The sequence below is a fragment of the Pollicipes pollicipes genome, unplaced genomic scaffold (genome assembly GCF_011947565.3).
Source record: "Pollicipes pollicipes isolate AB1234 unplaced genomic scaffold, Ppol_2.1 Scaffold_1600;HRSCAF=1878_pilon_pilon_pilon, whole genome shotgun sequence".
NCBI classification, from domain to species: domain Eukaryota; kingdom Metazoa; phylum Arthropoda; class Thecostraca; order Pollicipedomorpha; family Pollicipedidae; genus Pollicipes; species Pollicipes pollicipes.
In genome coordinates this window covers 10,585,428-10,611,555 of record NW_023595962.1, presented here as the reverse complement: position 1 = coordinate 10,611,555, position 26,128 = coordinate 10,585,428, and the positions used below count along the sequence as shown (strand labels likewise).

Sequence of the window (26,128 nt, the reverse complement as noted above, 5' to 3'; positions counted from 1 at the left end):
GACCCGCTCACACCCAGACCGACCTCCGAGCCCGTCGGCCGACCCTCCCTCCTCATCAGCCACGGACCTCTCGTAGTTCAGGTGCGCGCGCACCATCTCCAGGAGGCCGATCAGAGCCTCGGGGATGATGGTCATCCTGGGCGGCAGCCGACCGCCGGACGCCGGGTCGATGCCGCACACGTACAGCCAGATGGTGTCCAGGGTCAGCTGTCGGCAGCGGCAGGTCACGGAGGGTCAATACCGCACATGTACAGCCAGATGGTGTCCAGGGTCAGCTGTCGGCAGCGGCAGGTCACGGAGGGTCAATACCGCACATGTACAGCCAGATGGTGTCCAGGGTCAGCTGTCGGCAGTGGCAGGTCACGGAGGGTCAGTACCGCACATGTACAGCCAGATGGTGTCCAGGGTCAGCTGTCGGCAGCGGCAGGTCACGGAGGGTCAGTACCGCACATGTACAGCCAGATGGTGTCCAGGGTCAGCTGTCGGCGGTGGCAGGTCAATGCCGTTCAGGCCAGGTCAAGTCCGGGCAGGCCTCGTGGCGCTGCGGTCAGCTCAGGCCGGTGTATCCACCACGAGGACCAATTCCTCTTACAGAGACGCCGAGCGAGCCGCAGGTCCTGCGTCTCCTCTCTACAGCCGCCTCTACATCGGCCGCAACACCACGCCTGTCACCAGGTGTGCCTCCCACGGCTCCCGTATCACGCACCGCACTGCTCCAACAAGCTACTTGTCTAGCCTGTCACCAGAACATCGCCACCGCCACCGCCCGGCCCACTTTCTCACCGCAGCCCACATTCTCACCGGCCAAGCCCCCTCTGCTCACCAGCGTGTGCTGCGGCGGCGCCTGCACCTGCTGGCCCAGCAGCAGCTGCAGCAGCATGAAGCTGACCTCGGTCAGCTCCGTGTGCTTGGGCAGCAGCCAGTTAAGCTGCTGGAAGCCGGGAATCTGCAGCGTGGCGTCGTGCACCTCCTGGCGGGCGGCACCGGCGCCGGCACCGCCGCCGCCGCCGCCGCTGCCACTGGTGCCCACGCCGCCCGTACTGTCGCCCATGTGGTAACCTGCCACGTGGCAGGACGGTCACAGCCAGCGCGTGGCACAGGCGACGGGTGACGCGCTCACACGCACGCACGCACACGCACACGCACACACACGCGCACACGCACGCACGCACGCACAGAGCGGGAGCACGTGCCGTCCCGAGCCTGACGGCCGCCCGGCGTCACACGCCGCTGTGCCCGGAGGCGGGGGCACAGAAAACCCAGCGAGCACGACAAACGGCAGTCAGTATCTAGCACGACAATGGGCACATCGCGCCCCAGAGCTGAAATCCTGCTGATGAGGTCTGCAGCCAGCAGACCTCATCAGCCAGCAGATTAAGATGGCAGCGGCCGCGCGCGCCGGTTGACTGCCACGATGAGAGGTCTGGTCTGACAGAGATGCGGACCCCCGGCTCCGGAGGTCCGTACCTCTCTCTGCGGTCCACTCACAGACCGGGCCAACACCGGCTCCGTGGCTCACAGCACCGAGGCACCCACAGCCGCCACTACAACGGCCACACACAACGACAGCTTGATACCCGGCGGGTGCCGGCGTAGGTGTAGGTGTGGATGTGGGTGCGGTTGTGGGTATGGGTGCCGGTGAGGGTGTAGGTGCCGGTGAAGGTGTAGGTGCCGGTGAGGGTGTGGGTGTGAGTGTGGGTGCGGGTGCGGGTGCGAGTGCGGCTGTGGTTGTAGGCGTGAGTGGTAGTGCGGGTGTGGGTGCCGGTGAGTGTGTAGCTGTCGGTGCGGGCGCGGGTGTGGGTGCCGGTGAGGGTGTAGGTGCCGGTGGGGTGTGGGTGCCGGTGAGGGTGTAGCTGTCGGTGCGGGCGCGGGTGCCGGTGAGGGTGCAGGTGCAGTCGGGCGCCGTCAAACACGGGCAGTGCGTGTCGCCGTCTGAGGGCGAGCGCCAGCGGACGCGGTCGGGCGCAGGTGAGGCCGCTCCGGCGCGGACGCCACGTACCCAGCACAGCGCCCAGCCGCGACTTGATGACGCCCTCCGTCTGCTGCAGCCAGCCGCCGGTGCAGCCCCCGTCCCGGAAGCGCGCCAGCAGCGGCGGCGAGCACAGCAGTGTGAACAGCAGCTGCGCCGTCAGCACCACCGTCGTCTGGTGCAGGTGCGCCTGCGGCAGCGGAGCACCACCCGTCACCACCGCCGCACCAGCCGCCGGCGCCAGAACGCGGGCCGGCACCAGTGCGGCGACCGGTCACCACCACTGCTCGTGCACCGGTCAGCACCACTGGCGCGTCGTCAGCACTACTGAGAGGGACGAGCGGTCAGCACCACCGGTCGCGCACCGGTCAGCACCACTCGAGCGTCGTCAGCTCAACTGGGACGGGACGGGCGCTCAGCACCAATGGGACGGGACGGTCGGTCGGCACCAGTGGGACGGGACGGGCGGTCAGCACCAATGGGACGGGACGGTCGGTCGGCACCGATGGGACGGGACGGTCGGTCAGCACCAATGGGACGGGACGGTCGGTCGGCACCACTGGAGAGTCGTCAGCACCAATGGGGCAGGACGGGCGGTGAGCACCAATAGGACGGGACGGTCGGTCGGCACCACTGGAGCGTCGTCAGCACCACTGGGGCAGGACGGGCGGCCAGCACCACTGGTGCGCCGTCAGCACCACTGTGAGGGACGGGCGGCCAGCACCACTGGAGCGTCGTCAGCACCACTGTGAGGGACGGGCGGCCAGCACCACTGGAGCGCCGTCAGCATCACTGTGAGGGACGGGCGGCCAGCACCACTGGAGCGCCGTCAGCACCACTGTGAGGGACGGGCGGCCAGCACCACTGGAGCGCCGTCAGCACCACTGGGGCAGGACGGGCGGTCAGCACCAATGGAACGGGACGGGCGGTCAGCACCACTGGAGCGCCGTCAGCACCACAGTGAGGGACGGGCGGTCAGCACTACTAGAGCGCCGTCAGCACCACTGTGAGGGACAGGCGGCCAGCACCACTGCCGGGCTCGATCCGCAGCGCCGGTCCAGCGCGCCCCGGCGACTCACCTGCAGGAAGAGCAGCAGCCAGTCGTAGCCGAGGAGCGCCATCCAGTCATCGAGCCGGGCCGGGTCGGCCACGGCGTCTTGCTCCGCCACGTTGGCCAGGATGCGCAGACACTTGTTGCGCAGCAGGATGGTGTGGCGGGCGGCGGCGGCGGCCGGGTCCACGGCCGGCTCCACGCCCGACAACTCCAGACCCGACTCCGGCGCGCCCGGCGCCGGCAGCGAGGCGGCCAGGAACTGGCCGAAGCTGCCGGGCCGGCACGAAGCGAGGCGTGAGACAGGCACGACAGGGGGTGCTGCTATAACAATTGCGCTATCAAACTGCGAGAATGCCACAAAGGCATGACTTGCGTTCCAATGCAAAAACAGTAGGCCGACCAGCGCCGTTAGTCCCGGCCGGCGTCGGCGCCAGCGCCATGTATGGCTCACATGACGACGTCGCTCTTGCGGGGGCTGTTCATCAGCAGCACGGAGAGCAGCTTCAGCACCACCAGCTGCGTGTTGCGCGGCAGCTGGCAGTCCCGCAGCGTCTGCAGCAGCCTGGACGGCGGCGGGGACACACACAGACGGCGGTCAGCGCAGCCGGCACCGGACGGTATCAGTCCGGGGGGGGGGGGGGAGGGGACACCAGCCGAGCGGCGGCCAGACAGGGTGTCAGTCCGGGGGGAGGGGGGCGACACCGGCCGAGAGGCGGCCGGACACGGTGTCAGTCCGGGGGGGGGGATACCAGCCGAGAGACGGCCAGACACGGTGTCAGTCGGGAGGGGGGGGGGCGACACCAGCCGAGCGGCGGCCAGACACGGTGTCAGTCGGGGGGGGGGGGGCGACACCGGCCGAGAGGCGGCCAGACACGGTGTCAGTCCGGGGGGGGGGGGGGGGACACCAGCCGAGCGGCGGCTCAGCGACTCATACGGCGGCGTGGCGAGGGTAGGCCAAGTGCGCCGCACGAAACCACCGAACCCCCCGACATGCCGCCCGGGAACGACCCTGGACACGGCCACGCTGCCCCGGCCGTTGACAGCGGCCGGCCGGGAGGCGGCGCGCCTCCGCAGACCCCCCGGAGGCCGCCCGGCTCACCTTGTAGTCATGCTGACGTCTCTCAGCACGGTCAGGTTGCCGCGCGCCTCCGCCGAGTCCGTCACCAGCTCCAGCAGGTGTTCGTACAGCGAGCGGCTCAGCTCCGCCGGAGCGTCGTTCCAGATCTGCGCGGTCAGGTCAGATCAGGTCACGTCACGTCAGGTCACGTCATGTCAGGTTATGTCGCGGCACGGCATGAGCTGTGCGCCGTATCAGATGGTCGATGATAACACAAAGGCCTACATGCACTAATGTCGCTTCATGGCCGGTGAAAATTTACGGCATACGCGCGATTCGAACTCGGATCCTTGCTTACAAAGACCTATAAGATGCCAACTGCGAAGCTTTCGAGCCGGTTCTAAAATGTCATCACCTAGTACCTGAACGCACGGGCCGCCTACTTCAGTGACCAGCTACCTACTTCAGGACAACAGGCACGCACAAAACCGTGACCCAGCGAAGTGACGTCCACACAGGCGGTTCCCAGCCAGCTTCCAACTTGGCGTGCACGCAACTGGTTGCATTGGTTGCACTGGTTGCACCTGCCCAAGCCTAAGCCCGAGCCCAAACCAGCAGCTATCCCACAGTCCCCCCCCCCTCCCCCACAAGGCCGGGGTCATCCCCAACGAGGCCAGATCCATTCCCCTCAAGGCCGGGATCATCTCGCCCAAGGCCGGGATCCCCCCCCCCCCCCCTCCCACTACAAGGCACAGGACATCCCCCACAACACCCGGGCCATCCCCCACAAGGCCCGGGTCATCTCCCACGAGGTTCCGGTTATCCCCCACAGCGCCGGGATCACCGCCACGAGGCCGGACCATTTCGTCCAAGGCCGGGCCGGGGCCGGCCGCTCACCGCCAGGTCGCAGAGCAGCTCGGTGAAGGCGGTGACGTTCGGTATGCCGCTGCTCTCGCGGCGCGCGTCCACCGTGCCCACCAGGCCGAACACCAGGTGCAGGATATGCGAGTTGAGCAGCGGCCGCTTCTGCTTCAGCAGCATCGCCAGCAGCTGGTAGCCGTGGCAGCGGTCCATCTCCATCTGGACTGAGGGCGGCCGGCGGCGGACAAATCAGCTCGGGCCAGGCGCACCGGCTGTTCAAGCAGTCCGCGTGGAGCGACGTCAGCGCGTCTTGATCTGGTGGCCGCCGACTGCCCGGCCTTCTCCACGTTGACTGCCTCCACATCCATTCACTTAACATCCATTTTAAGTAATTCTTTGCTTCACTGACGCCTGGACACGGTGGTCATTTATCCCTATTTTATTATGGAAAAGCTCACTAACAAGACCGGCTCGCTCGCTCACCTGCCCGGTTGGTCTTGACTACACATGTGAGCGCCTTAACGCCGGCGTAAAGGCCCTCCACGTCGGCCGCCATGGCGATCAGGCCCAGCACCAGGCTCGTGCTGCCCACGTTCTCCACCATACGCGCCACGGGCCGCGCGCAGAACACCCGCACGCCCAGGTACCTGCGCCATGGCCGAGACAACGCTCAGAAACGACGGCGGGTACAGAAACCAGCGGGACGTAACAACAGAAGTTAAAAGGGGAGTGGGATGGGACGTTACACGTTCGCGCCTTACATTTACTTCAATGGACCAGAACATCGTAACTACGCATGTCCTCAGCAACCCCACCGTTACAAGGCGCTGCAGTTGCATTGGGAGGCATTCGTGACTCATTGGCAACTCAGAACACGCCGGACGCCGGCCGCTATGGGGCCTGCCTCACAACCTGCGTTGTTTTGAATTTGAAGATTATCTCTAGCGAAGGAAAGACTGAGTGCCTATCTAGGACATCTCTGCGGATTTTGCGTGGGCAATGGGTAGATACAATGCGCTGCTATGGACAATATGCTGCTAATGAAGTGCTACAATGCGATATATAGTCCTTCTAGCTCTGGGACTGCCATTGACGCGCCTCAAAGGTACATTTTGATGGCCTCCGGTCCGTGCCGTGCCACTGTGCTTCTCTGTCCAGGCCATCCCTGCCGTCATTCGTGGAGCGTTCTTACAGCTTCCTGCATCATTTTCAAACTTTTCGCGCATTGTCGCGCTTATGTAGGCACCTACGGCAACTAATACCGCAGCTAGCTTGGTAACAGGCGGCAGCCGGCACCACGCATCTCAGAAGAGCTCCCGTTTGGTTCTCAGAGAATGTCTGGCAGTCCCGCCCCCCCCCCCCCCCCCCTTCCGCGGCCCCCGGACCGCCGGCCAGTCCACTGACCCGATCACCACGCCCCCGAGCGTGCGCGCCGGTCCGCTCAGGTGACCGCCGGCGTTGTGCAGGATCCGTATGGGCGTGGCGTTCTCGTGCGACGACATGCCCAGCTGGCGGCAGGAGGCTCAGGTCAGCGGCGAGATCGGTGGTAGCTCAGCGACGGCACAAACGAGGGAGGTTCGGGTCGACAGCGCGATCGATGGTAGCTCACGGCAGCACAGACGAGGGGGCTCGGGTCAGCGGTGGGATCGGTGGTAGCTCACGGCAGCACAGACGAGGGAGGCTCGGGTCAGCAGCGGGCTCAGTGGAAGCTCACGGCAGCACAGACGAGGGAGGCTCGGGTCAGCGGCGGCTCACGGCAGCACAGACGAGGGACGCTCGGGTCAGCAGCGGGCTCAGTGGAAGCTCACGGCAGCACAGACGAGGGAGGCTCGGGTCAGCGGCGGCTCACGGCAGCACAGACGAGGGACGCTCGGGTCAGCGATGGCTCACGGCAGCAGACGAGGGAGGCTCGGGTCAGCGGTGGCTCACGGCAGCACAGACGAGGGACGCTCGGGTCAGCAGCGGGCTCAGCGGTGGCTCACGGCAGCACAGACGAGGGGGGCTCGGGTCAGCGGTGGCCTCGGGGGCGGCTCGCGGCGGCCAACATGGCTTTGAAGAGTTTCAAACACTCCGATCCCTTCTGGTGGTGCCTGGCTCAACATTACGTAGCCAGGAGAGTCGTTTACCTGCTTGGCGATGCTACGGTTGTCGGCCTTGCTGTACACCTTGCGGATCTTGGCCAGCGTTAGCTGGCTGGTGGCCATGGCGTTCAGACCCAGCACCACCCGCTCCTCCTGCACCAGCGCAGAGCTGCAGTCCCCTGCACGGAGGAGGGAGAGCGTCAGGGAGGCCACACCCAGCACCACCCGCTCCTCGTGCACCAGTGCCAAGGTGCAGTCCCCCGGAGGTCGGAGGGCGAGGGTCAGGGGGTCAGACCGAGCACCACCCGCTCCCCTGCACCAGCGCAGAGCTGCAGTCCATTGGAGGGAGGAGGATGAGGGTCAGGGAGGCCACACCTAGCACCACCCGCTCCTCGTGCACCACCGCCAGGCTACAGTGCCCTAGAGGAAGGAGGGAGAGGGTCGGGGAGGCTGCCCTTCACGTGTCCCGAAAGAACTGAAACCAACTGCTGCACTAGTCGTTTCGAAATCGGCGACCACAGAAGCCGGGCCGCAGCTGTGCAACAGCAAAGCTAAGCCCGGTTTGACTTTTGCGTGACACATTGTGTTACAGAAGTCAACGGGCTCGAAATGAAGACTGAGATCGAAGATGAAGAACGCGGCGCGGACTGCCCATGACATTGACGAGGTCTTCGCAAACACTACACCACAGATCGGCCCAATGACAAAATCCAAGCAGGCTGTGGTGGCTAACGACGAACACGCCATGCACACGCCTAAAACACGCACTCACGCACGCAGAGAGCCACCGACTGGCCGCCACACGGCCCACGGGTCGCCGGCATCACACACAACACCAGCCGAGTGTGCCACGGAGGCTTCACGGAGGCGGCCGTACCGTTGATGAAGGGCGCCTGCAGCGTGCCCAGGTAGTTCGGTCCGAGCCGGTAGAGCGTGCCGACCACGGCCGGCGGCAGCGCCTCCTCCAGCATCAGGCAGGTGCCCTGCTTCCACACCAGCCTGCCGAGGCGGCGGCCGGCCGGTGGCCGCGTGTGACGTCAGGGCGGGCGCGTGTGACGTCAGGGCGGGCGCGTGTGACGTCAGGGCGGGCCGCGTGTGACGTCACATGTCACATACCACGGTAACGTGTAAGCAGGTGTTCGGCAAATCCAGTGACCACGCGACAGTTCATGTGGTGGATGACCGTCGGCCTACCACACAGGTTCTCGATGCGAAGTAGCACCTCTCGAAGCATACACTCTGGGAACAGCCAAACAACACTGCCCGCCCAGCTCACGTTAACAGCGGTGACCGGCCCCGGGCTGCTCCGGCACAACTGCACCACCATCAGTGGCATCGGGGCAGCCAAGCCCACCACCGCCGCGGGGAGAAGTGCCGGCGGCCTGCGCCGGGCCCGCGTCCGCACCCGCTCCGCACCTGGAGTGTCGCCGCCACTGCGGCGGGGTGCCGACGAAGCCGTACACCGAGGACGTATTGGTCAGGTTCGCCGCGCCGCCGCCCGGGTTCTGGCTCACGTAGTGCAGCTGGCCGACAGCGGAGGGCACGATCTTAGCGATGGCGGTCATAGAGTGCTACCATATCTGGTTCGCGTCAGCCGGTCAAAAACCCGGAGCACTAAGGCGTGAACAAAACCTACTGCTCACTGAACCAGTCGATGTTCGCTGGCTGTTGCCTGCCTGACGGCAATAGCCCCAGCCTATTAGGCTGGGGCTGGAGCAGGCTAGAACTGGATGACTAGCGCTGTGCACCCCCCAGGCCTGAACCAAACACACCACAGCACCACTGTCCGATCTGACCTCCTGCTGGATGCTTCCGTACCCCGACCCCAACGGCGGCCCGCAGCGCCCCTCGCCCGGCCACCACCCCGCCTCTCCGCCCGCGGCCAATCGACCAGACCCCCTCCCGCTCCCCAACCATCCCGGGCGACGACTCACCTTTTGGTTGGCCACCTGTTTGCCGTCGATGTAGACGGCGCAGGCCGAGTGTTTCAGCACGGCCCGGTTCAGCGTGACCAGCAGGTGGTGCCACTGGTTCTCCTCCAGCAGGTCGGGACACCAGACGCGCAGGCTGGCGTCGCCGCGACACTCGGGCTCCCAGTCGTAGGCGCCTGCCGGGCAGCACGCGCGCCCAGCGGTCAGAGCCGCGCCCAGCGGTCAGAGACACCACCAGCGGTCAAAGACACGCCCAGCGGTCAGAGCCGCGCCCAGCGGTCGGAGCCGCGCCCAGTGGTCAGAAACACGCCCAGCGGTCAGAGCCACGCCCAGCGGTCAGAAACACGCCCAGCGGTCAGAGCCGCGCCCAACGGTCAGAGACACCCCCAGCGGTCAGAGACACGCCCAGCGGTCAGAGCCGCGCCCAGCGGTCAGAGACACCCCCAGCGGTCAGAGACACGCCCAGCGGTCAGAGCCGCGCCCAACGGTCAGAGACACCCCCAGCACCGGCGGCGGCTGTCGGCGCCGTCCCGACGGCGGTCTTCACATGGCGCAACGGCAGATCCTCTGAGGCCAGCGTCCGGTCGGCGACAGCCACAAGACCGCCGGCGCTCAACAACGGCACAGCACCGGGCACACGTCTACGGAGCCAACAACAGGAGGGAGCCGCTGGCGCCGGTCCGGCGGCGGCGCCTGCGGGGCGGGGGACGGGAGCGCGCGACGGGGTCCCAGCGGCGTTACCGTGGTGCGGCATCTCGGTCTCGCGTGTGGAGATGATTAGCGCCTTGTCTCGGGCCGACAGCACTACAGTCAGGCAGATCAGGTGCTGGTCGCGGCCGTGAGGGTGACGCACCTGAAAGCAGCGGCCAATCAACGCGGAGCGGCGGAATCCTCAGCGGCGGGCGTGAGTCTGACAACCAATCATCGTCAGGGAATGGGACTGGTCGGATAGAGGGCCCACGGACCAATAAAATCACAGGGGCAGGTATGAAACTTATGCAAAGAGAGGGCAGTGGCATGGTTGGGGTCTGCAAGCTGTCACATGAACATCCTAAGTGTGACATACCTTAGGCCTGAGTTAGTTTCCCGCAGTGGTATGAGGAAAGAACAGCCTTCTGGCCAGCAGCGAAAATGGGGATGAGTTGAGAAATCCTCTAATAACAAATGGCAAAAGGCTAGAATGCAATGGACATTTTCTCCAGCAAATGCCAACGTTATCACCACTTTGCGCTAAACAGTCACGTCTTCCATGCGACAAACCCGTGCCATCACACGTGGCCCCGCTCAAGGCCCAGTAGCCATCCATAACCCCGCTCCGCTCACGGCTCAGAACCGTCCATAACACCGCCCCGCTCATGTCCCAGTAGCCGTTCATAACCCCGTTCAGCTCATGCCCCAGCAGCCGTCTATAAACCTGCCCCGCTCACGACCCAGCAGCCGTCCACAACACTGCTCTGCTCACGACCCAGTAGCCGTCCATAACTCACGAGCGTGAGCAGCCGAACACAGTGCGGGTCCGAGCGCGAGTTGGAGTACCGCTCCACGTTGAACCACGTCGAGTAGGTGAGACCGGTGGCCGGCGGGAAGACGCGGTCACCGGTGCCAATGCCACCTGACGAATGAAGAACCTTACCCCTCCGGTAGGGCAACAGACTGACCAAACCATTTAAGACCATACTGCACACTTGAAGATCTTGAGGCAGGCATCAGATGTCATGAAATGAGCTGACTTTTACTTATTGATCTGCTTATTAGTGTATAAGACCACTCAAGACAAAACAATTTCACTACTTAGTACGCATGTTCCTTCATACGTCATCGTTTGATTACGTCAAACGTGATGAGGACCACCTCACACTGAGCCTGGGGCAGGCGTCGCTCACCCAACACGGACGTATCGCCAACGTTCAGGCATTGGGGCGCCAGCGACGGCAGGAACAGGCAGCCGAATCCCTCCACCGACATGTCGAACTCGACGAACGGCGGCAGGATGGCGGCGCCTGGCGACAGAGACACCTATCGGCGCGCCGGCCAACTGCAGTATCGCGCCGCCGCCGCAGCCGCCGATCTCACGTGACACTCAGCCGCGGATTTGTTGTTTCAATGGCCAGCAGCGGGTTTTTTCCTGGATTATCACACGAGCTCGTTGGCTTTATGCCGGCAAGCCCCACGCACACCGTCGTTCCCCCTTACACCTACTGTTACGGACCAACCACTACGCTTGCAGACCATGAACCAAAGTCCACCGCCTCCATCACAACACAACTTACGTTATTAGCATTAGGTTAAAATCAAACCGCCATGCAGCAATTTTCACGTGATCCGCCAACATCGCACCGCACACTCGTCTCCCAGTCATCTGTCCCTTCCCCGCACGAAGCCGCACACGTTCCAGCGCGCAGCACCACCTGCGCCAGGCCACACCCACCTCCGTGTCGGCAGTCGCGAGGCGTCGTCATGGAAACGAGCGTCTTGACGCGCGTCAGCGAGACGGGCCGGCCGGCGAGCGGAGGCGCCGGTCGGTCCGGCGGCGCCACCATCAGCGGACTGCCCAGCCGCAGGAACGACCTGCGGCCACCCACGCCGGCCCGGTCACAGCCCGTCGCCGGCCCGAGTCGGCGCGCGCGTCGGCGCCGAGCGGCGGCTCCGTGCGCGACCGAGGGGCTCAGTGAGGCTGCGCCGCTTCACATGCGCACACCGTGACCTGTGGCCTACGCCGCCGCACTCAAACACGTACACTGCGTCACGCATGACCAGCGTACATGTCAGTATGACCAGCGTCACGTCACGCATGACAGCAGAAGCGTGACGGCCGCGTGAGGCCGAAACTGACCTCAGGTCACGCGGCTCTAGCGTCTGGGCGGCCAGCCGCTCCAGCATGTACTGGATGGCCGGGTGCAGCAGGTGCGTCTCGTCTTCCAGCGCCAGCCGACAAGGTGGCGAGCAGCTCGCTGGGAAAGCCTGTCCCGTCCGGCGCGCGCACCGTAAGCACAGCATCTGCACGGCGTCTGCACAGCAGCACAGCAGCACAGCAGACCAGCAGACCAGAAGACGCTCCGTCGAACACACCGCGGCCGGGCTTGGTCCGCGCGGTGACACAAGGACACCGGAGCGGGACGGGTCAGACAGCACGCGCGGCGACACAAGGCCACCGGAGCGGGACGGGTCAGACAGCACGCGCGGCGACACAAGGCCACCGGAGCGGGACGGGTCAGACAGCACGCGCGGTGGCCCACCGGAGCGGGACGGGTCAGACAGCACGCGCGGCGACACAAGGCCACCGGAGCGGGACGGGCCAGACAGCAAGCGCGGCGGCACAAGGACCCCGGAGCGGGACGGACCGATCACCTCACCTACGCCACCACACACCTGGCGGTCATTCCCCGGCCACAGCCGAACTAAATTGGCACCAAAATATGGCCCGATTGGTGATGCATGATAATAAGCGGATCACTCCACTCATGATGAGCTAACATGGCAACCGCTACTTTAAGCAGCACCCAGAAAAAATGCGATTCAAGGTACCGACATTCGCGCGATTAGATGGAATGAAGTATTCTTCATATCAAACACACTGGCTCGGCAGTGACACCGAAATTGACCTCGCATCTGCCAAGAACAATGACTCGCCACCGTCACACCCACTGACCCACCTGCGTCACACCCACTGACCCACCTGCGTCACACCCACGGACCCACCTGCGTCACACCCACTGACCCATCTGCGTCACACCCACTAGCCCACCTGCGTCACACCCACTGACCCACCTGCGTCACACCCACTGACCCACCTGCGTCACACCCACTGGCCCACCTTCGTCACACCCACTGACCCACCCGCGTCACACCCACTGACCCACCTGCGCCACACCCACTGGCCCACCTTCGTCACACCCACTGACCCACCTGCGTCACACCCACTGACCCACCTGCGTCACACCCACTGACCCACCTGCGTCACACCCACTGACCCACCTGCGTCACACCCACTGACCCACCTGCGTCACACCCACTGACCCACCTGCGTCACACTCACTGGCCCACCTGCGTCACACTCACTGGCCCACCTGCGTCACACCCACTCCTGCGCTACACCCACTAACCCACCTGCGTCACACCCACTGACCCACCTGCGTCACACCCGCTGACCCACCTGCGTCACACCCACTGACCCACCTGCGTCACACATGACCTGCTGGTTCCGCTCTGACCGCATCAGAGACTTGAGGATCTCGGCCAGGTACACCTGCAGCGTTGCGGCCATCTGGCGGGCGGAAGGACAAACTCAGCGGCGTCCAAGTCCGCCCCTCCGGCAGCGCCCCACGCCCGGTGCCCGTGAGCATGCCTCCCCGCCAAAGCCTCCCAGCTGTTGCGTACGCCCCCTCCAGCGAGGGTCCACACCTGCTGCTCGGTGGGGTGGTGGACGGCCGGCAGCAGGTGCAGCATCTCGACCACCACGCCGGCGTGGACCACCATCGGCTCCGGCGGCGGCGGCGACAGGTTCAGGCCAGCCGGCGTCCGCTTCTGCCCGGCCGACTCCTGGACGCAGGGGCGCGCGCCGGGCGTCAGACAGCGCTCGCGGCGCGGCAACCCACCGCCAGCGCAGCCTCCCGCCTCCCAGCCTCCCGGCCGCACATGGGCGCTGACCGTGTCACGCCTCCTGCCGTCTCCATGCCCCAACGGCTCGCACAGCCCGACCCCGGATCACGCATCACCGCCGGTGTTAGACCGTCTTCCAACTCCTCACTTCATCACCTGTCCGGCCGCCCTTCAGCGTCCTCGGAGCTGTCTGTGCACCCCACGTCAGGGTGGGGCGCACAGGCAGCTCGCGCCCGATTGACGGCATGCAGCGGTTGACGACGTGTTTGTACATGTTTCTTGGTCGAACAGCGCGTTACAACACATCGGCGGGGAGGGGGGAGGGGGGGGGGGCTCAGAGGGGACCTCCAATAGACGGAACGTCCCTGACGGTCTAACTCCTGGCTGCGACCCGCCATACAGCACGCGCATAAACATCACCCATCACGAGTTGGTCGCGGTCTGAGCACACTGTCAGCTTAACGAGCACATCGGACACACCGCCCTGAGCAGCCACACTCCAACCCCATGATCTCAGCAGGCTCTCCAACCCCATGATCTCAGCAGGCTCTCCAACCCCATGATCTCAGCAGGCTCTCCAACGCCCTGCCCCACCTGCAGACCACACAGCACGCCTGACAGCCCTGCCGCGTCACCTGCAGACCACACAGCATGCCTGACGGTCCTGCCGCGTCGCCCAGTCAGCAGCCGCTCGCCGCGCGCACCGCGCTAGATCCGTATCCTCCCCGAGTACTGATACAGCACACACGGCGACCACAGCACACGCCCCGCCCGCCGCTCAGCGCGGCCGCCCGCGCCGCCTCGCGGGGCCGGCCCTCACCCGCGCCTCCTGCTGTCGGCGCGCGCTGCCGGCCGCCACGCCGGCCGCCATGCCCGGCTTGTCGAAGCTGTCCAGCGCCATGTCGTACAGCAGGCGCAGCACGATGCAGGCGTAGCTCAGGCTGGCCGGCACGTTCGGCGGGAGGCTGCGGGCGCCGCCGCCACGGGGGCCGTTAGTCGGGTGGGCGGCGGCGGGCTCGAACCGACAGGAGCTCCCGGAACGGGGGCCTGCTCGCGGCACCAGTCCGTGCCAACCATCCATCACACCTGATAGGCACGCCGGTTGCTGTCTCAGTTTTGCGCCTGACGTGGATCGCCCTTGGTGCGGGCTGTACTGCTCGCAGGCCCTCACAGCTTCATCCTTACTTCGTAAACTACGTGATGATGATCGCGATGACTTCGACCTTTGCCGCGCCGACTGCCCCGGTCATAACGCGCCCACTCGATGACCTACAGCAACTGGGATGCAAACAGGTCACGCCACGACGTCAGCATCTGACCCATGGCACACCGGCGAGCGCAGTTCCAACGGCCCGGGCCGGCCTCCGCTGCCGGCGGGCGGCCCACCGGCGGCGCCACTGGAGCAGACCTCCCAGCTGGCGCGCGGCGCCGTCCGCCGTCCGCCCGGCTCACCCACCTGGCGGCCGTCACGTCCGACGTGAAGATGCCCTGGAAGGTGTGCTCCTCGGTGTGCTGGTACTCGAACTCGATCGGCCCCAGCTGAGCGGCGTCGCCGAAGCAGCCCAGCAGCCGCGCCGTGTCCAGCAGGCTGGTGCCGCAGATCTGCCGGCGACGGCGCGGCCCGGGTCAGAGGTCAGCTGGCGCGGTGCCAGACGGCACGCCGGATAGGGGGTCACGTGACATGACGTAACGTCACGTGTCAATGTCGCGAAGCGCGTCAGGTGAGATGCGTGCTGCTTTTGATGATGACTCGGGCTTTGGGGTGCGCAGAATGCCCCGGACATTTGGTGCCTAATACATACTAATTTTGGCTGGCACCTGCGGAAGATCACGTTTCAAGCCATGCCCACAACAATCCAAAGATTGTTAAAAGCATACTAACACAACTAACACTGCATGTGAACGTCATAGCCACCATACGCACGCCCACAACGCCCAATCGACCAAGCCATGCGTTGGCTGTATATTGAAACCGCCACCAGCACCGACATCGGCTTCAGTGCCACAAAACGATAACTGCAAAATCTCTGGCCGCGAGCGGTCTCGAACCCACCTCCAGCTGGAAGAACTTGGCGTTGGCCGGCTCGTAGCGCATGGCCACGGTGAGCGTGTTGAACGCTAGGTGGACCAGCGAGAGCATGGTCTGCCGAGGGATGGCTGAGGGGCGGCACAGAGAGGGCGTCAGAGAAACGCCAGGCCCTGGCCGGCGCGGTCGGCACACCGACACTGACAACTCCCAAAGCTTAATAGTTGACATATATGCGTTGTCCGACTTCATGAACATGCAACTTGTCAAAAAATTGATTAAAAGTAGCCGAACAATAAACTGAAGCTGTACTGCCGCCAACACCGGCGATACCCTCCCTGACGTAGCATGGCACTACAGGGCAGCTCTACCCACATCCGCGCATCACCAGCCGTCTCCGTTACCACGGCACCAACGTCCCATAGACCGCAGTCATTCACGTCGCTAGGGTCAGGAGCGTGACGAGCCAGCCGTGGCCGGCTGGGGCGCGGCCGGCAGGCGGACGTACCGTCCCAGGGCGGCGCCGGCACCTCGCTCATGCAGCCCTCCAGCGACACCAGCACCGACATGACGTACACGAAGCCGCCCACCTTGCGGAACATGGTGCGCGTGCGGTGCGAGTCGCGCAGGCAGCCGAGCAGCGACTGTCGGCACGGCCCGAGGGCGTCAGCGTCGCGCGCCGACACCGCACGCGGCCTCGGCTCCGGACCACACCTCGTCAACGAGCGCAGTACCAATACTGCACGTGGTCGACCGCAGCGTTCGCTTCAAAGGCGCTGGGATCTGAGCTCTGGTTAACGACGGCTTGTTGTGCCGACCCTGACATTGGCCCCAGCCCAGCGGTCGATCTGAACCGGACGATATGCGTGCACCAGCACATCAACAGATAACACAGAGGGATATCAACAGAGTTGTGCGACGCGATGCTGTATGCCCGTGGCAATGTTTTTCGTCTGACGGAGGAGGAGAAGAGGTCGCCTGCTCCGGCGCTCAGGCCGACGGCGGGCACCAGTCACCGATCACCGACGGCGGGCACCAGTCACCGAACACCGACGGCGGGCACCAGTCACCGATCACCGACGGCGGGTACCAGTCACCGACCACCGACGGCGGGCACCAGTCAGCCAGTCAACAATCACCGACGGCGGGCACCAGCCACCGATCACGAGCATAACATTCTACCGGAGTGACCTGCGAGTCGCCTACATCATACGAAAACTGACAGCGCGAAGGCTCGAATCGCTCTGACCCGACAGCAGACACTGCACCACTCCAGTCCAATATCCACATCCAACTTCAGCTCCAACGCCGTCTACAGCGGCGGCGCCGGCGTCGGCCGGCGGCGCCTGCCCGGCCGCACCACCGGGATCACCTTCAGTATGTCGATCTTGAGACCGATCTGGCTGAACGGGGCGTTGTTCATGAAGGCGAGCACCGTGCCCATCTCGTCCTCGCCGCCCGCGCACAGCATCAGCTGCTGCAGAATGCCTGCCGACGGACGCGCCCCAGCACGTGGTCCCCGGTCACGTGGTGGGGCAAGCGCGGGCGAAACCCGTCATACATCTAATGCACGGCGCCAATGGTTGAAAAACATTCCACGAAATGTGCGTCTTGAAAGCCCCATTCACTCCTGACTGGAAAACTGTCTGTTCGTAACGGCTTCAGCGTATGCCCCAATCACTGCGTGCCGTATAAGGCGGGTCTGTTGGGCGGCCTAAACGCGCAATAGCTCCCCTTATCACACGACGGAAAGCACCCGACACAGCCTGTAAACGGGTACACAAACTCAGCTGCAAAAGAGAAGCCCCGCTTACCCATACCAGTCAATACCCAAAGCCAGAGCGGTTGGGGTGAACCATCACATGACGCCCCCCACCTCGGTGCCCCGTGCCTCTGGTCCGAGCACGTACCGAGCGCCAGCTGGGAACAGTCCGGGTACACGATCATCTCGTGGACGCGCTGGGAGCCGCCGGACTCGCGGAAGACGGCGGCGTTGGCGGCGCTGCCGGCCAGCAGCACCGAGACGGTCTCCATGACGCGGCGGCCCAGTGCCGACTGCGGCTCAGGTAGATCATACACTGGCGAGACAGGGCGGGGGCCGTCAGTGGCATACCGGGAAGACGGGGCGGAGGCCGTCAGCGGTACGCCGGGGAGACGGGGCAGCGGCCGTCAGCGGCACACCGGGGAGACGGGGCGGCCGCCGTCAGCGCTACACCGAGGAGACGGGGCGGTGGCTGCCAGCGGTACACCGGGGAGACGGGGCGGAGGCCGTCAGCGGTACGCCGGGGAGACGGGGCAGCGGCCGTCAGCGGTGCATCGGGAAGACGGGAGCGATGACCGGCGGTACACCGGGGAGACGCAGCGACGGTGAGAACGCCGTGGGGATATGACGACGGTCAACAGTGCACAGCGAGACAAGGAGAGGTGTAGAGATACGAGGTGCACGCGGGGGAGACCGTGGTCGTGGGGGAGGGGGGAGGGGAGGGGGCAGTCAAACGTACGCCGAGAATGTCAGCATGTAACAGCATGTAATAGTGTGAATGACAGGAGTACGCCCTGGATGAAAAAAGCCCCAACACGGTCATCTGGCCACATGTCCTTGCATCGTTCCCTTATCCGTTCATTACTCCCATTTCCGTCCAGCTGTCTTGCCACGCCCTCATTTTCCTCCTCCCCCATTGTCATCTTCCTCCTTCGCCCGCTCCGCTTGTCCCCATCCTCTTGCTCCCCCTCCCCCCCCCATCCGCCAGCATCCGCACAGCCGCCTCCTCCTCACCGTCTCCGTCCTCCTCGGTCTGCTGCTGCGACTTGAGCAGGTCGGCGTAGCGCGCCAGACACTGCACGAACACCTCCAGGATGCCCACCTCTCGGAACACGTCCTTGAACAGCGGGCTGAACCTGCCGTTCAGGTCACATGGGTCAAAGATCGCATAGGTCAAAGGTCGCACAGGTCAAAGGTCACACAGATCAAATATCAGAGGCCAAATGTTACACAAGTCAAAAGGTTACAAAGTCAAATGTCACACATGTCGAACGTTACAAAGTTCAAAGGTCGCACAAGGTTACACTGGTCAAAGGTCACGTGGGTCAAAGATCGCGTAGGTCACATGGGTCAAAGGTCGCAGAGGTTACACAGATCAACGGTACAGATCAAATATCACATGGGTCAAATGCTACACAGGTCAAATATCACAAGTCAAAGGTCACACAAGTCAAAGGTCACACGGCTCAAAGGTCACACAGGTCAAAGGTTATACAGTTCAAAGGTCACACAGGTCAACAGGCGGCCTGAAGCAAGGCCTGAGCAGCGCTTCAGCGGAAGGACTTGACTCGACCCGCGTGCTCATTATTCCGCGCCGGTTTGTTTGTTGAGCCGTGATTGCTGTAATGACGTGATCGATAGCTCGGCGGCTACCAGCACTTTAACATGAAATCGGTCTTATGCGAGCATTTAATAAGGCGTTCGCGGGTCCGCCAGACGGAAATGCGATCACTCGTATCAATATATTCGAGTTCCGATCATTGTGTCTTCGTGCGCCACGTGAGTGACCAAGCTGAGATGTGCATCAGAATAATGAGAAGCACGAATCCGTCAACACACTACGCGGAGATCCAAGAGCTGTGCACAAAGTGGACTGGGCGGTACCTGACCTGGAGCTCGTCCGAACAGGATGAGGGGTCTCGAGGACTACTCTCTGGCGGTATCTGACCCAGAGTTCGTCCGAACAGGATGAGGGGTCTCGGGGACTACTCTCTGGCGGTATCTGACCCAGAGCTTGCCCGAACAGGATGAGCGGTCTCGGGGACTACTCTCTAGCGGTATCTGACCCAGACCTCGTCCGAATACGATGAGCGGTCTCGAGGGCTGCTCTCTAGCGGCATCTGACCCAGATCCTATCCGAACAGGATGAGAAGCCTCGAGGGCTGTTCGCTGCAGGGCATAACACTTAGGCGGTGACCCGGCACTGCGTGGGATCATCATGGATGAGACACTGGTACATTACTGACTGCGTTTCACACCCAAGAGCACTGCGGGTCCAAAGTTTAGATCGACCAGCCGCCATGGCGGCAGCTAACCGGACTCACAGGCCCCTAGTGTGGGCGGCCAGGCTACCATGACCCCATCGCGCGCACACTGAACACCACCAGAGCGATGGCGGGCCGATGGCACGTGCAACGCCATCGGTCGCGCCGAGCACCCGCCGGCGACGGCCGGGGTCACGACCGCGGACGGCCCACCCAGCCCGGACCACCGCCGGAGCTGGCCGGCCCACGGACGGCGGCGGGAGGTCGCGGTGCACCCCAGCCGCCTCGCCCGCCCGCTCCCTGGCCGCGGGTCTGCAGCGGCTGCCTCAGCGGAGACTGGGCCGGGCCCCGCACCCGTGGATTACGACCGGCTGACGACTTGTCCACGCACCGCCGAGCGTGGTCTCGTCAGGAGGAGGAGGAGGAGGTAACGAGGTAGGGGCGCGACCCACAGCTAGAAATCTGGTATCCTTTGCACACATCAGCTTAGTGTACGGGAAATGACGTGATATTAAGAGCATGTCTCCTCCAGCGTTGGGTGCTGGACCTGTCCTCGCATATTACTGGACCATTATTCTCCCCTGGTGCTGCAGCTGTTACCTGAGTATGGAGAGCAACGACTCGACGCAGCGCTGGCTGCAGGGCAGCGACACGTGCGACTTCAGCAGGATACTGCAGGAGATCAGCTCCTTGACCGGCACATAGTTCAGCTGGAACACCACGAACTCCAGCAGCTGGAAGAACTTGTCCTGAGGAAGCGCAAGCCCATGTCTTATAATGGGGGAAGCTGGAATAACCACATCTTGGAAGAATTTGTCAAGGGTCTCATACGAGTCTGGCAATTTAAGCATGAGATGAAATTACGTCGAAATATATTAAATACTACGGAGTTGGGGCATTAAGAGCACAAAAACGGTCGAACGTTACTATCATATGCATTCAGTAATATGTTAATTCAAACATGGACAGTGAAGAGCATCTAAGACGCGTTTTAAAGCACCTGGGAGCATACAACTCATTTCAAGCCAACAACCATTGCACTACAGTAAAGCCAACAACCATTACACTACAGTAAACCAGCAACTAATTTAAGATGCAACCTAGTCGTCACCAAGGCATCAAACGCCAACTGACAGACTTAACGCCACAACACGGCCCTTGCGAGCCTCTTTTTTTTTGCTACGCCTGGGACTTGGACATGCCTGCGCCTCCTTGGGTTTCTGGTGGATTTTCTCGGCGAACTGTGAGATGGTGTGCTGGCTCTCCAAGATAAAGTAGTTGGCACAGTCGGCGTGGTACACGCTGCAACGACCCCAGAGCGGCGTCAGACGTAGCCGGCAGCCACAAACGGGTGTCAGACGCGGCCGGCAGCCACAGAAGGGCGTCAGACGCAGCCGGCAGCCAAAGACGGGTGTCAGACACAGTCGACAGCCAAAGACGGGTGTCAGACACAGTCAACGGCGACAGACGGGCCTTAGACGCAGCCGGCAGCCACGGACGGGCGCCAGACGCAGCCGGCAGCTAAAGACGGGTGTCAGACACAGTCGACAGCGACAGACGGGTGCCAGACGCAGCCGGCTGCCACAGACGGGCGTCAGACGCGGCCGGTAGCCAAAGACCCGTGTAAAAACGCAGCCGACAGCCACCGACGGATGTGAGACGCAGCCGGCAGCCACAGATCGGTTTCAGACGCAGCCGGCAGCCACAGACGGGTGTCAGACACAGTCGACAGCGACAGACGGGCATTAGGCACAGCCGACAGCCACAGACGGGTGTCAGACAGCCGGCAGCTACAGACGGGCGTCAGACGCAGCCGGCAGCCACAGACCGGTGTCAGACGCGGTTGGTAGCCCCATGGGCAGACGTCGCTGGTAGAGTGGTCGGGACACAAAGGAGCCGTGGACAGGCGAAACATCAGTCACACAAGCAAAGACAGGGAGAATGAGTATCAGGATATATAATGAAAATAGGACAAAATAATCGTTTAGACAGCTAGTCAAAGGCGGGAAGCACTAGCATCCCAAAAACATAACAGGAATACGTTTGAAAATCAAGACGAATTACAGTCTACATCATAGACTGAAGCATGAAAACACACAATCTCCTGTGAGCAGCACAGCTGGTTCCTCTGACCCCTCCCCCCCCCCCCCCCCCAGGAATCCCCTTGTCTGTGACTGAACAATGCCCTCGACTGCGGGGCCGACCACGGCACTGGCTGGGCCCGAACCTGGAGACCTCTTATCTCTTACCTGAAGATCTCATCTCCCATCTGGAGTTCTCATCTCTTATCTGGAGATATGATCTCTCATGTGAGATCTGATCTCTCATCTGAGATCTGATCTCTCATCCGGAGATCCGGCCCCTCATCTGCAGATATCATCTCTTGCCTGAGGATCTGATCTCTCACGTGGAGATCTGATCTATCATCTGGAGACCTCACCTCCCATCTGGAGACCTCATTTCTCACCTGGAGATGGTGTCCAGAATGACGCAGCACAGCGTGCCCGAGCTGGCCCGCAAGAACACCGTCTGCAGCACTTGGAAGGCGTTCACATTCCGCACGCTAGTGCCTGTGGACGGTGGGGGAGGGGGGGGGGGGGGGGGGGGGGGCGGTGAATGGCGCTGAACCGCTGAGGCATCGCAAGCGAGAGCACGTGGCGCCCTATGCAGCATCCAACAGTATCTGTGCCATATCATTTTCTGCAAAAATTATGACTTTGTGTTATTTTGTTCTCAACGAAACGTAGGATGTCGAAGTTTTAAAGGCATGTGGATGTTTGTAAGGCTGTTGTTTGTACTCCGCTATTCCAAGTTTGGCAGGCCAGAACTTCTGCTCGCTTTGCAGCTTGGCAATATTCTTCGCCAAGAATTGTGGAACATTTGGGTCCAGCCACCAAGACTCCCGATGTTTATGTTTCTAGTGCGCCCGGAGGTCTCCAGAGGAGCGTACACGGGTCGGCGGGGCGGGGCGGGTGCAGGGGCTGGGCTGGACGGAACGGGACGGAACTGAACGGAACGGAACGGAACGGGACGGGACGGGACGGGACGGGACGGGACGGAACGGAACGGAACGGAACGGGACGGAACGGAACGGAACGGGACGGAACGGGACGGAACGGGACGGAACGGGACGGAACGGGACGGAACGGGACGGAACGGGACGGAACGGGACGGAACGGGACGGAACGGGACGGAACGGAACGGAACGGAACGGGGAACGGGACAGGACGGGACGGGGAACGGAACGGGACGGGACGGGACGGGACGGGACGGGACGGGACGGGACGGGACGGGACGGGACGGGACGGGACGGGACGGGACGGGACGGAATGGAACGGAATGGGACGGAACGGAACGGAATGGGACGGGACGGGACGGAACGGAACGGAACGGAATGGGACGGAACGGAACTGGACGGAACGGAACGGGACGGAACGGAACGGGACGGAACGGAACGGAACGGAACGGAACGGGACGGAACGGAACGGAACGAAACGGAACGGGACGGGACGGGACGGAACGGGACGGACCAGCGGCGCGTCGCTCACCGAGTCCGGACGGCTGCGGCACCGCGAAGCCGGATAGCTTGAAGGGCGTGCCAGCGGCCGCCTGCGACGGCTGCAGCTCGGTGTGTCCGCACATGGCCAGCGAGGCGATCAGCAGCACCAGGTTACGCGCCGCGTCCGCCGACTCCGGCCGGCCGTCCTGCTCCAACCTGGAGGGTGCAGACGCTCGGTGACGGTCAAGATCAGGGCTCTGCTGCGCTGGGTGGCGCCGCACCTGTGCTTCCTGACCCGCCTGACCTCAGGTGACTTGACCCACCTGACCTCCACTGACCTGACCTGCCTGACCTCAGTCGACCTGACCTGCCTGACCTCAGCTGACCTGACCTAAGGTGATCTAACCCACCTGACCTCAGCTGACATGATCCACCTGACCTCAGCCGACCTGACCCACCTGACCTCAGCTGACCTGACCCACCTGACCTCAACTGACCTAACCTGCCTGACCTCAGATGACCTGACCCACCTGACCTCAGCTAACCTGACCCACCTGACCTCAACTGACCTGACCTGCCTGACCTCAGTTGACCTGGCCTGCCTGACCTCAGCTGACCTGACCTGCCTGACTTCAGCTGACCTTACTTGTCTGACCACAGATGGCCTGACCTGCCTGACCTCGGCTGACCTAACCTGCCTGACCAGCTGGCCTGATCTGTCTGATCTCAGCTGACCTGGCCCACTTGATCTCAGCAAGCCCGACCCGCCTGACCTCAACTGACCTGACCCACTTGACCCGCACCGTCAGGTATCTCCAAGCAACGGGGTATGCTAGTCTGGCGTTTTCTGCGCTCAACTATCAACGTGATCAAATCTAGTCTCATGGTCGCCATGTTACGTGGTTTGACACACGCAGTTTACACGCACGTATTTCAAACGCATGCATCACGTGAACGGTTCCATTTACCTACAATATTCCAACTCAACGTACAACGTCTCACCGTCTCACGTATCAAAACATCGGCACGTCTTTCTCACGTAGCCCTCTCTATGATTGCTCACACCACGTAACGCACAGATTAGCTTGCGTCGCCGGCCAGCCCCAGCGACACCGCCCAGAGCGCGCGGTGGCCGGGCACAGGGCCCACCACAACGACCCACCTCAGCAGGAACTCGGCGAGAAAGATGTAGCCCTGGCTGGAGCGGAGGTCGGCCAGCAGCACCTCCGACACGTCGGCCGAGTCTTTCAGGAAGCAGAAGAGGCTGACGAACATCTCGACCATCTCCAGCGGCGGCATGTCCTCTGCCGAGCGCATGTTCTCCACGCACAGGCTCACGCAGCCGTTGTCTGGCGAACGAAGGGCGCGCGATCAGCCGCGGCAACAACGCTCGCATCCCCCACGCAGGCTACGCTGTGGGTGGATTTATTTCGACACACAAGCAGGCACCATTCAGGTTTCAGGTCAGTGGCGATCAAGCGATAACAAACACCTGCCGGGCACGTCCGACCCTCCGAAGTTCTAAAACGCTCCAAGTTTCCGCCTCACTGTCCTTGGTCATGCATCTCAGCCTGGCGTCACACACGGAGCCTGGTTTCAAGGCGCCGTCTTCATGTACGCTGCCAGATTGTGCCGCCAGCATTTTACGACAAAACCAGGCCTGGGCTGGTACAGCATACCGTTACCGCACATTTGTCGCTGTCGTCACGACAGGGAAACGCAATTGAACAAGCCACCTTCAAAATTTCCTTCGAAGCAACAATGGAAAGCCTTTGCTGAAGCTAGCAGCCCCGGCAGACGTCCTCGGCCGCCGACGGCACGGCGCTGAGTTGGCAGCTCAGCTCAGCTCAGCTCAGCTCAGCACCGGCACGGCACGGCCCGGCCCGGCCCGGCCCGGCCCGGCCCGGCCCGGCCCGGCCCGGCACGGCACGGCACGGCACGGCACGGCACGGCACGGCCCGGCACGCACGCACGGCACGGCACGGCACGGCACGGCACTGCACGGCACGGCACGACGGCACGGCACGGCACGGCACGGCACGGCACGGCACGGCCGGCACGGCACGGCACGGCACGGCACGGCACGGCACACGGCACGCACACGGCACGGCACGGCACGGCACGGCACGGCACGGCACGGCACGGCACGGCACGGCACGGCACGGCACTGCGACGGCCACGGCCGTCAGGCCCAGCCCAGCCCAGCCCAGCCCAGCCCAGCCCTGCCCAGCCCAGCCCAGCCCAGCCCAGCCCAGCCCAGCCCAGCCCAGGCCAGGCCCGTACTGTGTATGTAGGTGACGGTGTTGACGCTGAGCCCGCTCCTGCTGAGCGCCATCAGCACCTCGCTGGCCGACTTGCGCCAGCTGACGTTGTGCGGCGGACACGGCGACGTCATGGCCGAGAAGAGCAGGCTCAGATCGTCGCGGCGCGCCAGCTCGTCCGCCGCACAAGCGCTGCTGCACAGCCGGCTCATCAGCTGAAACAGGGCCGACGCGTGACGTCAGTCTGACGTCACTGGGACCGCTCGCGTAGGCGGACTGTCCGCTAAAACAATCGGGACACGTGACGTTCCTTTGATGTCGCCCACAAACGCTTTGACCTTAATCTGCTTGCACTTACGCTTGCTTGCAAGCGGACGTCCACTGCTTCCTAGTACTGGCTTTCATTACAAACACATGCCATTTGGATACTGTGCTGATTCCCACGCACACATCGCCCCCGTTTGTCGACCCCCGTCGTTCGGTCGGTTACGACGCTTGCCTCCCACCCCACTCCCGGTGGGGTGGGTGGACGCGTGTCACTCAGCAATCGCTATTTTTCATAAGCTAGGGTGGTCCGCGGCCGGTGACGTCCGCTCGAGGTCAGATACGGTGGCAGCGGCCGCGCCAAAGGTCAAGTGACGTCAGAGGGCAGGACGGACCGCTCCGGGCGCCGCGACGCGCTAAGCATGCGCCGCGAAGTTATGACACTGACCTCGAATTTTGAATCTGATCTGATCGATCGGGTGGTGGTGTGTGTGGGGGGG

The 26,128-nt window shown here is 63.4% G+C and overlaps 1 protein-coding gene across 1 annotated transcript in view; it reads right to left on the bottom strand.

The window, feature by feature from the left end:
- Positions 1-26,128, bottom strand: part of LOC119093703 (WD repeat and FYVE domain-containing protein 3-like) — a 64,400-nt gene that overhangs the window by 33,876 nt on the left and 4,396 nt on the right. The window contains 34 exon segments of the mRNA XM_037216706.1: positions 68-207; positions 824-1,059; positions 2,000-2,159; positions 3,049-3,292; positions 3,475-3,585; positions 4,123-4,247; positions 4,978-5,165; positions 5,425-5,588; positions 6,346-6,449; positions 7,068-7,201; positions 7,900-8,021; positions 8,439-8,545; positions 8,957-9,129; positions 9,695-9,806; positions 10,441-10,565; positions 10,837-10,953; positions 11,382-11,521; positions 11,787-11,882; positions 11,884-11,914; positions 13,130-13,217; positions 13,355-13,492; positions 14,373-14,517; positions 15,009-15,154; positions 15,606-15,709; positions 16,087-16,222; positions 16,951-17,066; positions 17,489-17,656; positions 18,355-18,476; positions 20,205-20,353; positions 20,807-20,906; positions 22,072-22,174; positions 23,153-23,319; positions 24,266-24,452; positions 25,387-25,579. Of these exon segments, the coding sequence (XP_037072601.1) occupies positions 68-207; positions 824-1,059; positions 2,000-2,159; positions 3,049-3,292; positions 3,475-3,585; positions 4,123-4,247; positions 4,978-5,165; positions 5,425-5,588; positions 6,346-6,449; positions 7,068-7,201; positions 7,900-8,021; positions 8,439-8,545; positions 8,957-9,129; positions 9,695-9,806; positions 10,441-10,565; positions 10,837-10,953; positions 11,382-11,521; positions 11,787-11,882; positions 11,884-11,914; positions 13,130-13,217; positions 13,355-13,492; positions 14,373-14,517; positions 15,009-15,154; positions 15,606-15,709; positions 16,087-16,222; positions 16,951-17,066; positions 17,489-17,656; positions 18,355-18,476; positions 20,205-20,353; positions 20,807-20,906; positions 22,072-22,174; positions 23,153-23,319; positions 24,266-24,452; positions 25,387-25,579 (4,691 nt within the window).